Below are 12,768 nucleotides of genomic sequence, written 5' to 3'. Positions count from 1 at the left end.
CGTTATTTTCAAAATTTTGTTTATGAGCTGCTTTTAACTAGGAATGAAGGATGAAATTGAGATTTTTTTTTTTAATTAGAAAAGGAGTAAGAGGTGTATGATGAAGCAAAATAGTGTTTTCAATATATTGCATTCTGAAAGTATTTGAGGAAGAAGGAATTGAAATAACCATTAAAGAAATTAAGAACCCGGAACTGTTAGAGATTTTTTAAATTTATTTTCTATTGTTGACAAGGAGATAGATGCAATCATACAAAGCAGACAATATTCCATCACTGAAAAAACAGATTCAATAGGAGTTCACAATAAGGCGCATCTTTAGTAGGTTTAGAATACCATTTTTATTTTTATTATTATTATTATTTTTTGAGATTTTCATTACAATTTGAACTTGTGCTCACTAACTGCGTTTTTTATGGTCGATCTGTCGTATTTTGAATAAAATGATCTGATCCCGTTGTATAGATATTTGATATGGCGATTTGACCTCCTTCAGGGATAGTAGTCAGTTAACCAGTAGTTGTATTCCGAGGCTATGTTGCTATATGGTTAGTAGGTTTAATTGTGTAAAGCGTGGCATTCGAGTTAAGGTAAGTAACCTAGTTTGAAATTTGCTGGGTTTTTTGGTTTGGGTAAGAATTTTTTTATTTTTTATTTTTATATACTGTGAATGAGAAAGGAAGGATAAGCATATGGAAGCGAAATAGTGTTTTTCAAATCATGGTTTCTATCATTGTTTCAGAACGTAAGAAGTTCCCATCAAAGAAATTGAAAATCCAGAAGTGTTCAAGAAATTTTGATATAATTCTTAATCTTGAAACAAGATAAGATGCAAAGATGATCGTATTCCATCAAATAATTCAATAGGAGTTTACTGTAAGAAGCATTTACTGGGGTTACAATTTTATTTGAGTTTGTTCGATGTATTGTTTGGTTTTGCAAAGCAGATGCATTACAATTTGCTTAAGTATAAACTTGTGCTTCAATCTGCATATATCTATGGTTTTGCTTGTTCTCTTCTAAATTTATTGTAATGTTTTGCCTGTTATATAGGTATTCAATATGCTAGGATCATCATCTGAGGATAGTTATTAATTATCCCAGACGTTATATTCTGAGTCTCCATGTTGCCAGATGGTTAGTAGGGGTTATGGATTGTGTAAAGACTGGCACCCGAGTTAAGGGTAAGTTACCTATTTTGTAATTCACTATGTTGGCCTTGTAATGTTCTGTATATTTTTGGCATACAAGGAATAATTAGGTAAAATTGTGTGTGCTTGCCTCTTGTTAGTCTTTTTCTGTCTTTATTAAGAAACTGCTTGAAGTATGTCTCTTAGAATTTTAGTTTGTGTCAAGGCTAAGGGCCATGAGAATTAGTTAGTATTACTACCTCTTTTTTGGCATCACCTAGTTCATTCATTAAAGTGCATCTAGAATATGAGCTTATGCCATCTTTTGTTTCCATCTCTTTCTCTTCCTAAACTTGGGGTATCTCTTGGGAATTTCTTTGCTTGGATGGGGCGGTTTCCAAGTCTAAGTTCAATAGGCATTCAACGCTGTTGTATCTGTGTCCATATGCTAGTGATATATGCTGGTAATTCACCTGAATATGCAATGAAAGCATTTCAATAATAATCTGGAGAAATGGTTTTCTTACCGTTCTTTAAGTATAAGTCCCTTATAATGATTGCGTTCTATTATATTTGACTCTAAACATCTAAATTTCAGTAAAAGGAATGCACCAGAGGTTGTATATGAGGGTTATCTATCAAAAAATTTAAATATGTTTTGATTCTAAAGGAATGTTATGTGGTATTGCTATTGCAGGTTCTTTCTTCCGTCAGTTACTAATTTATGCTATCTGGTTGTCTGCCTCTCATAATGTGCTGGCACTGCATACACTCCCAGAGCCTAGTCGCATTTCTCTTTCATCTGTGCTTGCTAGCCCACCCAAAAGTGGAATATTTGAACCCATAGAAATATCACCTGCTGTAATTCCACATCTTCCTTCTCCCGAGTATTCTTTCCCACCAATGTATCCAACTTTTCCAACTGCATATGTTCCAGTCCTGACTGGAAGGTGCCATGTAGATTTCTCCGCCATTTCAAGTATCATGGACAAAACAGCATCTGACTGTAATCTACCTTTGGCAGCAGTTGTAGGAAATGTTATATGCTGCCCACAATTTAGTAGCTTGCTCCATATATTCCAGGGATTTTACAGCACCAGTTCCAATAATTTAGTTTTACAAAATGCAGTTGCTGATGATTGTTTTAAAGATATTGTCAGTATACTTGCTAGCAGAGGAGCAAACAGCTCAATACCAACCATCTGTTCTGTAAAATCTTCAAATCTTACTGGTGGTTCTTGTCCTGTGAAGGACATAGCCACTTTCGAGAAAACAGTGAACACAAGCAAATTACTGGAGGCTTGCAGTAAAGTTGATCCTCTTAAAGAATGCTGCAGATCAATTTGTCAGCCTGCAATTATGGAGGCTGCACTTAAGATCTCAGGAACTCAGTCATTAATTGACAATAAGAATATAATTGGACCAGCAAATCATTTTGACACGCTTAATGATTGTAAAGGCGTGGTTTATTCTTGGATCTCACAGAAACTCCCTCATGATTCTGCAAATAAAGCATTTCGAATATTGTCTGCCTGCAAGGTTAATAAAGGTGTGTGCTTTTATTTTTTAATGCACCTGCTATAGGCTTGTTATATACCTTGAATTCAAAACATTTTGATTCTTCAGCCATGTCCTTACCTTCATTTTTTGCCCTATGGTACAGCACTCTATACTTGATTTGCAAGGATCTCAACTTGATCTGAATAAAATGATTCAATAAAAAGTCCTCTATGTGTTCTACATTTTTTAAGGAATAAAACCTATGACTTGTATAGTTGCCTTAAGTGTTGTTGGATGATTGGATCATGTTTTAACCGTTTTTAGAAAGTGAAGTTGAGATTTAGGGAATTTTAAATTGGAAAAAAAACTATTTTCTTTGAACTTAAAAAGAGAGTGAATTTCCAAAACGAGTTTCTTGCTGTGTTGGTTTTAAGGTGATTTTTAATGAACAGATATTGTTCCTTGAATTTCTTAGTTTTACAACATTTAGGTATGAGCCTTATTATGCGGCAGATCAATCTGCTGGCACTTTTGAATCCCCTGGCCTCTTGTGTAGAATTTTATCACCTATCATAAAAGAAGAATTGGAGTGGATATGGAAATCTGAGCACTATATCTGAACTACTTAGGTATTTATTTTAGTAAAGATGTATTAATCTGTGATCTAAATGATTGTCTCGTGGGATGCAGTTTGTCCTTTGGACTTAAGGCAGCCATCAGAAGTAATTCAAGAATGCAGAAATGTCGCTGCTCCCAGTCCTTCATGCTGTAGTTCATTAAATACTTACATAGCGAGTGTGCAAAGGCAAATGTTAATAACGAATCGGCAAGCAATTATGTGCGCTACTGTAATTGGGTCCATGCTACAAAAGGCTGGGGTGATTACTAATGTTTATGAGCTTTGTGATGTGGACTTGAAAGATTTTAGTCTCCAGAGTGAGTATTTGATTTATGATTTCAATCTGGAATATTTGATTTGAAGTTATAAATTTCTCTGATCTGGTATTCTCTTCTCTCTCTGTTTCAAGATGGTGCAGCATATGGACAAGAAGGTACTCTCTTAATCCACTCTGACCTCTTTCGTTGAATCTTCCTTTTTTGGTGCTTTATACATAGATTTCCGTTCTTCTAGGATGCGATTCCATTTATTTGGTTGCGAAGCCTTAAATTTTTCAACTTCTCTTTTGCTTTGACTTGAAGATGTCGGCATGTCCTCATTGTTTTACATAGTTTTAGCTGGTTGGGACATTCTTCTTGAACTTTTGAGTTTATTCTGTATATGGTATCTAGGTATACTAAGTGGTAAAGATTGGGTAACACTTCTATTACCCTGATAGGCACCTCTCTGCGAGCTTATCGATCCTGTTTGATGAGATCTTAAGAAGTCTATGAAAAAATCCGATTGCCTAATTACTGATTTAGTCACAACTCAGTAGTCAAAGTACTTTCATATGCTTCAGTTGCCTCCGTTTGTCTGTCAAAAATTGCCATCACTAGACTATTATTTGTCGGAGTCTAGTCTCTGTGTTGTATGATGTACTAGCATTTCTTTTCGTGTTGCCGAGCCTTATGTCTCTAAGCATCTTTGCTCAAAATTACTGTATTATTTTTGGGATTCTGCTGCTTTATATATTTGACTAGAGAAATGCAAGCTTTGGTCGGATATCTCGTGCAAAATCCTGCCATTTGGCAAATTTGGCATTTTTAGGTGTTGGTTTGATCCAGGGCTGAACCATTTGCGTTATAGTTAGTCAGAAGATTACATTCTAATATAAACCTGTTTTGTCTAGCTATAAAAATTAATTTGTTGTCTTTAAGCCCTTGTTTGATCCCCACTCTTTCCAAAATACCTTTTTACTATCTTCTTTTCAATCATACATTCTTTAATAAAATAGTATTATACGCAAATCCAAAACTTTTCCTTAATTTTTAACCACACATTCTCCATCAATCTTCAATTCCACATGCATTTTTAGCCATAAAAATTAGGCTCAAACAGGCGCTAAATATCATTACACAATAAAATGCAGTAAATAATCTTTTATTACTTAAATTGATAATGTCAAGAAATTGACTTTAGTCCATGATAATTGACCTTCTAAAATTAGTTCAGATTGATTCCGCCTTGGACTACATTTGAAGTATTAACATGTTTTAGCTTCTGAGTAACTGTAAATCTATTTTAGGGCTTATAATTTGTGAAACTAGATACAGGTTATTTGAGACATACACTTGCTTACTAGGATTGTTATGACATTTGCCAACCACTCCTAGGTCTAGACTTATCTGCAATGCCATGTTGGAATCTTGTACTTTAATGTAATATGTTTTTTTTTTTTTCTCATGTAGATTAAGTGGTGGTACTTCTAGTAGTTCATTACTAAAGACTGATAATTTTTTACACCCAAATGTAGGGTGTTTACTAGGAAGCCTGCCTGTAGATATGGTGTATGATAATTCATCAGGCTTGAGCTTTACATGTGATCTAAGCGACAATATTGCTGCTCCATGGCCCTCATCGTCATCTTTCACATCATTCTCTCTTTGCGCGCCTGGTAATTGATTTTGAATATCATTTATTGCTGTTCACTTGTTTTCACATAATTCTGTTGGGTTCTAAAGAGAAATTGGACTTGAAAGTAGTTTATAACTAAAGATGCACAATTGGTACTTTGATAAATGTTTAAATGGCCATACACTGACGACTTGTACTTAAACTTGCAGAGATGTCCTTGCCTGCATTACCAACATCGGAATCTTCAGGTAAACCTTGCTCTTTATATGGTTTTATTACCATTCTGTGAAATTAATGTTAGTATATTTCAGCCTGTTTATAATTCGATGGACATTAAATCAGCAGTTATATGTTTCTGTTTTTTTCTGTCCATAACCTACTTTCTTCTCTCTAATGCTTCCCATTAAATCTTGGTGCATTCGGGTTGGTCTATTTAGAGCATGCTTGGGAGTGCTTTTTAGTGGTTACAAGTTGTGGGTCATATGAAATGTATAGACAAAAAAATTGTTTAACCAGCTTAGACTATAATTCAAGTTTCGCCAAAATGCACTTGTTTTATCATAACAAAAGCTTCTTGTTATATTGCTCAAGCTGTGGTTATCTGATACTTGGTCTCTATCCTTCCTTCGACTGCTTTCCATGTTCTCAAGATTAAATTGGTTCTTTTCTTTAGTATGGTCGATTTTTAACACAATCGTTAGTTGATATGTTTCTTGTGGATAACTTGATGATTGTGTTATTGTATAACGCAGGTTGTGATAGGGATGATGTGGATTTCTTTGTACCCATTTTTTCTGTATTTGTCTTCGGTTCATTGCTGTTATAGAGAGATTCTGCTGAGCGCCAACACCTGTTTGAGTTAGTGGGCTTTAGATCGAATGAGAGCGTATGACATGTATATTTTGAGCGTCTTCCTTTGTGTATAGTAGCCTTTTTTCTTTAATGACTTCTACTGGTTTTATTTTATGATTAATTTCAATTTTCAAGTTAACTAATAATATTGTGTTGCATTGGGATTTAAATCCATCATCACTATCAAGGCGTGTTTGCCTTAGGGATGGTAATGGGGTTGGTATGAGATGGATTGGCCATTCTTGTTTAGGAATGGCAATTTACCCAGCCCAGCCCCGCCCCGAACGAGTTGGTGGGGCTGGGCAAGGAGGGGCGCCCCATCGTGGGGCACGGGCTTCCCCGTCCCGTGAAGAAAAAAATAAAATTAAAAAATTAAAAATAATTTTATTTCTAAACAATTTACTTGTTAAAAATTTATTTTGAATTTGTATTTTATTTTCTAATAATAATGTAATTTGAAACTTTCAAAAAAAAAATGAATAATAAAAAATTAAATGGACAATAAATGGGGCAAAAAGTTGTCCCGTCCCCACCCCATCTAAGGTGCGGGACGTGGGGTGGTGTTTATGCCAAGCGGGCAGGGGTGGGATCGCTCCGTCCTGAACTCGTTCCGTTGCCATCACTATTCTTTTTCCTCGTTCTATCGGGTGTAATTCTCACTTTGTCCCACCCTCTTACCTAGGTAAAATGGGACGGAGGTGGGTGGATCTACTGATTGTGGATCCCAATCACAAGAAAGATACCTAAGAAATTTTCATACTTGTGGGGTTGATTTTTTATGAATCAAATGATGATTCATTGGTCATTTATCGTGTTTTTTGGGTGCGCGCGCATATGGGGTAGGTATGGGACATTGGTCAAGCAAAGACTAATGATATTAAAGGAGGCTAAGTTTTCAATTGGTATTGACCTTCTGAATTTAATTTAATGGAGAATTTGAGTTAAAAGTGGTTGGAAGAATTTTGTGCAAAAGCAATAAACGGGGCTTCTACTAATGAATTTAGAGCAAAGATACTTTTAAAAATATTGTAAAAATTCATTTATTTTTATTTTCAAAAGAGTAACCTTTCGTACTAATATTCTTACCCTTTTGTACAAGTATTCTTAAAGAAATATAACCGAGTTGGGTGTACAGGTCTAGCTCTCACAGACCCTTTTACAGGAGTCTCACGTGTTAGGTCATCTTTTTTTTTTTTTTTTTTTCCCCCTTTCTATTGCACTGGGCCCCTCATGGGGTCGACCCATGTGAGGGGTCTATAATTCCCCTGTGAATATTTTCCTTGTACACAGGGATTTATTCAAAGAAATAACAATGTTTGACTCTCAATTCAGCTCAACAATTTGTCTATCAACATTAAAATATTCAATCATGTTACTTGTATTATCTTTTCTTACAATTTTGGTTGACAGTCATACTTATCAACATCACATTCATCCATTTCAAAAACTGTTCTTAAAATTAATGGTTCGAAATTTGACAACATCAACATTGTCAAGTATGATTGTACAACTAAATTAATTCTAAAACATTTTGACGTATGAATTAAATGGCGAAGTGTGTATTTCAAATTGAATTACATTTTATCTTTCTTAGACGTCTCTTTATATGAGCATATCCTTGTGCCGTATAAGATGAATTTTGATCAAGTTTCCACGATATCAACAAATTCAATTGTTGAAACAGATCAAGCAACTTCCTTTTATTTATATTAAATATAAATAAATAAGAAGTTATTCCATATCAAATTATCGAGTGTTGAAATGTACAACTTGACGTTTCTAGTAAGTGTTTGATAATATTTAATTTGTATATCTTACAAATTTGGAAAGAGTAATGTTATTTATTTCATCATCATATAATATACTAATTTCAGTTTGGCAGCAAACTGTGTTTTTATGTTGGATTCTCTATGAAATTTTTAATTGTTAGTATTTAATTTTTATATTTTTATATTATACTAAAAGTTTATTTACTCAGTAAACTAAATTTATTAAAATAACTACTTTACCTATATGAAAATCCAATCACAGTTTCAATTTTTTTCAGTTTTATTATTAACTAATGATATTTAGCAATTCCTTGGACAAAGCTTTTCGATACGTGAAACAAATGTGTAAAGCCAATCAATGTGTGATTGTTGCCTTTTCCATGTTTTAGTCAACAATTCAACGATGTATAGGAAATATATAGATTGAATAATGTAAAACGTAATTGAATAATAAACCAAGTATGTGTATATATAAGGCTCAACCGAGGTCCACGTACAAGAGCTCGATTCAGAGGGGGTGCATAGATCCCTCACTGTCGGGGGGTTGGGCCCCACAGCAATTATTTAAAAAAAAAACTTCTTTCACATTTGGCAGGTGCCCTCCAGAAATATATTTTTCTGTAGTATTTGCTTTAAATTAGTTGAAAAATAAAATAAAAGGCAGAAAAAGAGAAACAAACTTTTTATTTCTATAATTTGTATTAATTAATATTCAGTGCTGATGTAGTTGAATTCGTATGCTAATTCTACACCATAACAACACGTATCTCATCGAGACTAGACCAGAATTCAACCTTGTTGTCTTCTGACCTAAAATAGGATAAGATTTTGGTGGGAATTTGACCATTTTTTGGGTTGAAATTTAATACTTACATCATTAATTTGAAATTTTTTAATTATACTAATGTTTATTCATTTCAAAATATGAATCATAAAGCATGGGCCCCATAGTTATATATGCTGAGGCATTCATCCAATAAAATAAAATTAAAAAAAAAAAAGGTGGGTTACTAGAAGCCGTGAATCTTCTGAGCAAATAAAATAAATTATTTTCTAAATTAAGTAATTATTAAGAAGTTGCATTTTCCTTTCTCTTCCAAAAACGTGTCAACTCAAACGAAGAATTGGAAATTTGTTTTCGAAGTGTTTGACTTGTGGGTTTTTTTCCATGGCGTCGACTAATTTGAATGTGTTAAACATTCCAGATGCATGGCTGCCTACAAGTATTAAAGTTGAAGAGTAAACTCGTTGCAAAGGCTATTTTTTCCTTCAATTAACCAAATTTTACCCTGAGAGCTTCACAAGCACATCTTCACTGGCCTAACGTTAAGACTACAACAGGGATTTCTTGTACATAGTTATCCCGGTGAGTTTTCGGGTTTTTTTTCTTTCTTCGTATATTTCCATGGCGTCGACTAATTTGAATGTGTTAAACATTCCAGATGCATGGCTGCCTACAAGTATTAAAGTTGAAGAGTAAACTCATTGCAAAGGCTATTTTTTCCTTCAATTAACCAAATTTTACCCTAAGAGCTTCACAGGAACATCTTCACTGGCCTAACATTAAAACTTCAACAGGGATTTCTTGTACATAGTTTTCCCGGTGAGTTTTCGGGTTTTTTTTTCTTTCTTTCTTCGTATGGCTAAACTGCATACTCAAAATAACGAATTACTTCACAGGTTAGAAAAATGCGTTACCCACCAAGCATAATTGCTATTTCCCAGGATAAACGACCCCACCAAGAATGAAGAAAATTTTGACCAAGGTTTTTATTACAATAGCATTGATACATGGTACTGGATTGGATGAGATTGTAAATTTTTCTTTCTTTCTTAGTCGCTTGTTCAATTAAACATACATCAAACCTTTTCTCTCTAATAATTTTATGGGGGAGAAATATTGCTGAAAAATAAATGAGAAAAAAAGGAGTCTATGCCTTCATCTGAGGCTTCCCCTACTTCATCATTTTTGTAAGACAATAATGCTTTTTGACAATATTATTTTTTTATGATATTTCTTTTAATAAAGCGATTGTTCTCTATTTTTTTTTTCCTAATATATATTTTCACTAGGTTTCTTTGCTAATAAAACTTTTAGAAACATTTCATTTTGATGGCTAGACTAAAATTTGCTACAATATGATCATTGCTGTTTCTCTATTTATTTAAATAACGGATAGCTTACTTTGCAATCTAAAGTGATCAAATTTGAAGAAAGCTTAGTATAGCGATCAACTTAAAACAAAATAATAGTAGGTGACGAACATAGATTTTATTCAAAATTGTTATGAAAAATGAGGATCGACAATATAAAAAATAAGAATAAGATTACAAGATTCACATGGAAATCCAAGATGAGAAAAAACTACGGGTAAAGAAGAATAATTCCTTATATCAAAAGGATTAATACAAAATGTGAAGTTGTTACAAACCAATGGTTAGCTGACATATATAATACAATGAAATCCCAATATAGTAGGCCTAATATATAATGAAGTGTTTGAAGTTATTTAGGAATGTAAAACATCGTAAAATCGCGACTAAGGTTTGGCAGGATACATTCGATGCTTGAGTGATCTTTTTCGCGGCTAGTGAGTGGACCATCCACTACTTGAATGCCCATGGAGTGGTTAGCAAGTCGTGACAGAGCCGAAAAATACGCACTAGTGCCTATGACGTGGATGACTAGCATTTCTACGTCGAACTATAATAAAATTTGGGTTACACTCTAACAAATCTCCATATTGACATGAAATTTTGATGCAAGAAATAACATTTCACCATTCAACAAAAAACCCTCTACCTCTTCCACGAAAGCTCCTACGGGCAAACTTAACAACAAATAACAACCAAGTCCAAGTAATGCTCAAACTTGAATACACGATGTAACACCCCAAGTCCAGAAGATTCTCTCTCTCTCTCTCTCTCTCTCTCTCTCCACACACACACACACGTGTATTCATCTGAGGGGCAGATCTTGAATACTATTTCATTTGTGATTGCAGGTATATAGTTTCTACATTGATGATTTCATTGAATTTGGTTGCTGTAATTGCTCTATTAGGTAATGCAGATTCCCTCAGTAACATACATATATAAGTTATGAAAGAAAAATCACAACATTTATCTTTCCATCTTTCTAATAAAATAAACTCTCTTACAATGCAGTGTTTGGAGCACTAAAATTTCGGAGGATTCTTTACATGTAAGTTATAATGTATGAGATCTTACATAGTTTCTTGTGAAGTTAAATGCACGAGTTTCTCATATATTTACCTAAACTCTTGCAGATTAATTGCACTATGCTGGATTCTCACTATCTTTTACTGGGTGTTCTTTGGGGTCTATTTCTTCCTTGGAAAGTATGCTTTATACTTGCCCTTCCTAAAAACATTACATCATTAAGAACAAATAAATTTGTACATACAGAGAATGTAAATACAGTCACAGAAACCTGATTAATTATATTTTGGTAATATTCCAGCTTTGCTGGAGACACATGCACAGCATTTGAAAGCTTCCAACAGGACCCCTACAACAACACCTTGAGCTCCATTCTTCCGTGTGACGAGTTGCTTTCAGCAGAACCAATCTTAACCGATGTTAGTGCCAGGGTTTACGACCTGGTGAACGAGGTAATACTCTATTTCATAAGGAAGAATGAAAATAGTTAATAAGGAAAAAAAATTGTATATCTAATAATGGTTGGAAAATCAATGCAGGTGAACAATAATATATCTTCATCATATGCAAACATTGTTCAAATTTGCAACCCTTTCTCGCCACCACCTGATTATGAATATCAGCCTGGAAGTTGTCTAGCCAGTTCAATTAAAATAGGAGACATCCCTCGGGTGAGCATAAGAAATAGAATGCTACTTTACCATAAAAACGTCTCAAACTTCAATATTTTGCATCTAGTTTTGTAACTAAATAGTCTTCCATTTTCTGAAGCTATTGAGAATGCTGACTTGTCCTGATTCGGAGGGTGAGACTTGCAATGGAGGGATCCTAATTCCAGCTCGTGAATTCAATACTATAGAGGCTTACACGTCTTCAATACAAGAGTTACTGGACGTTTATCCTGGTATGGAAAACTTAGTCGAGTGTCAAATGGTAAAGGATGCTTTTTCTAATATCCTTGACGACCACTGCAAACCCCTAAAGAGATACGCGAGAATGACTTGGGTATCATTGGTGCTTCTATCAGTGATAATGGTGGCTTTGGTACTTATATGGACAATTGAAGTACACCATGAGCAAGAACATCATTCTTTAGGTGGTTCTGTAAAACCCCACTCTACACCAGCAGATATGCCAGAATCTGAGACAATTAAAGAAGCTAACAATGACCAAATCCCGGTCTAGCCCTGTAAATAGCAATTCAGTTCCAGGACATTCATTAGCTCACCTTACGGAACATAATACATTCCAGAATCTCTTAAATAGATGGTAGAGATATGAAAGATAATTAGTCATAAGACACGATATGAAACATATCTCAGTAGAGTAATCAATAGCAAACATTTTTTTCCCTACAGCAAAGTCAGAGGATACAGTGATATTTGTAAATAGCCAAATGTGGGGAGAAACCCCTATAGCATGTAATAAAAATTTTCAGGCTAATGAAATTCATATTTATTGTTTTATTCCTCAGCAATATTGGGTAAGCTAAATAGCAACCTATACATAATAAACACATCGTATATGCAAGCAGAAGCTCACCGACAATGTAAAGAATTGGTTCAGCAAGCGTAGTCTTCACTCTCAAATTCTGTTCTTCCTTCTGCAACAATTCTCGTATATCTGACCCTTGTTTCACACCCGTTTATAATCCATCAAAACACTTTTTATCCATATATTTCCTGGGATCCACAAGTTCTCACTTATCTACCAGTCAATTCTGCCAATTATAGGAAAGTGAGTAGTGAGTAGTAAGAACCACTATTCTACCTGAGGAGGTTAGGTCTCTTACATAACATAAACAACTCCCCCAAACATG

At 34.3% G+C, this 12,768-nt stretch overlaps 2 protein-coding genes across 3 annotated transcripts; both read left to right on the top strand.

The window, feature by feature from the left end:
* The first annotated feature begins 1,031 nt into the window (after window positions 1-1,031).
* On the top strand, window positions 1,032-6,143 carry LOC111393371 (uncharacterized GPI-anchored protein At1g61900-like). Of its 2 annotated transcripts, none has more exons than XM_023018880.1 (7): window positions 1,032-1,184; window positions 1,828-2,679; window positions 3,321-3,566; window positions 3,668-3,682; window positions 5,045-5,185; window positions 5,355-5,393; window positions 5,898-6,143. In XM_023018880.1, exons 1-7 carry the CDS (start codon window positions 1,151-1,153, stop codon window positions 5,969-5,971), a joined length of 1,401 nt encoding a protein of 466 aa, XP_022874648.1. In that variant the 5' UTR covers window positions 1,032-1,150; the 3' UTR covers window positions 5,972-6,143. The 2 variants fall into 2 exon arrangements, with proteins under 2 accessions (XP_022874648.1, XP_022874647.1); XM_023018879.1 differs by having other exon boundaries at window positions 1,033-1,184; window positions 3,659-3,682.
* A 4,609-nt stretch (window positions 6,144-10,752) lies between these two features.
* Window positions 10,753-12,415, top strand: LOC111393369. The gene is made up of 6 exons (XM_023018876.1): window positions 10,753-10,830; window positions 10,935-10,971; window positions 11,057-11,128; window positions 11,251-11,401; window positions 11,489-11,620; window positions 11,721-12,415. Exons 1-6 carry the CDS (start codon window positions 10,791-10,793, stop codon window positions 12,132-12,134), a joined length of 846 nt encoding a protein of 281 aa, XP_022874644.1. The 5' UTR covers window positions 10,753-10,790; the 3' UTR covers window positions 12,135-12,415.
* Window positions 12,416-12,768: the final 353 nt, after the last annotated feature.

Source organism: Olea europaea, chromosome 4, assembly GCF_002742605.1.
Source record: "Olea europaea var. sylvestris chromosome 4, O_europaea_v1, whole genome shotgun sequence".
NCBI classification, from domain to species: Eukaryota; Viridiplantae; Streptophyta; class Magnoliopsida; order Lamiales; family Oleaceae; genus Olea; species Olea europaea.
Note: the sequence above shows the minus strand (reverse complement) of the source record. Positions and strands in the feature narration are given on the sequence as shown.

Coding starts and splice junctions, on each gene's coding strand:
- LOC111393371 (XM_023018879.1), top strand. CDS start 1,151: ATGGATTGTGTAAAGACTGGCACCCGAGTTAAGG. Junction 3,567..3,658: donor GAAAGATTTTAGTCTCCAGA/GTGAGTATTTGA, acceptor CTCTGTTTCAAG/ATGGTGCAGCATATGGACAA. Junction 3,683..5,044: donor TGCAGCATATGGACAAGAAG/GTACTCTCTTAA, acceptor ACCCAAATGTAG/GGTGTTTACTAGGAAGCCTG.
- LOC111393369 (XM_023018876.1), top strand. CDS start 10,791: ATGATTTCATTGAATTTGGTTGCTGTAATTGCTCTATTAG. Junction 11,129..11,250: donor GTCTATTTCTTCCTTGGAAA/GTATGCTTTATA, acceptor GTAATATTCCAG/CTTTGCTGGAGACACATGCA. Junction 11,402..11,488: donor TTTACGACCTGGTGAACGAG/GTAATACTCTAT, acceptor AAATCAATGCAG/GTGAACAATAATATATCTTC.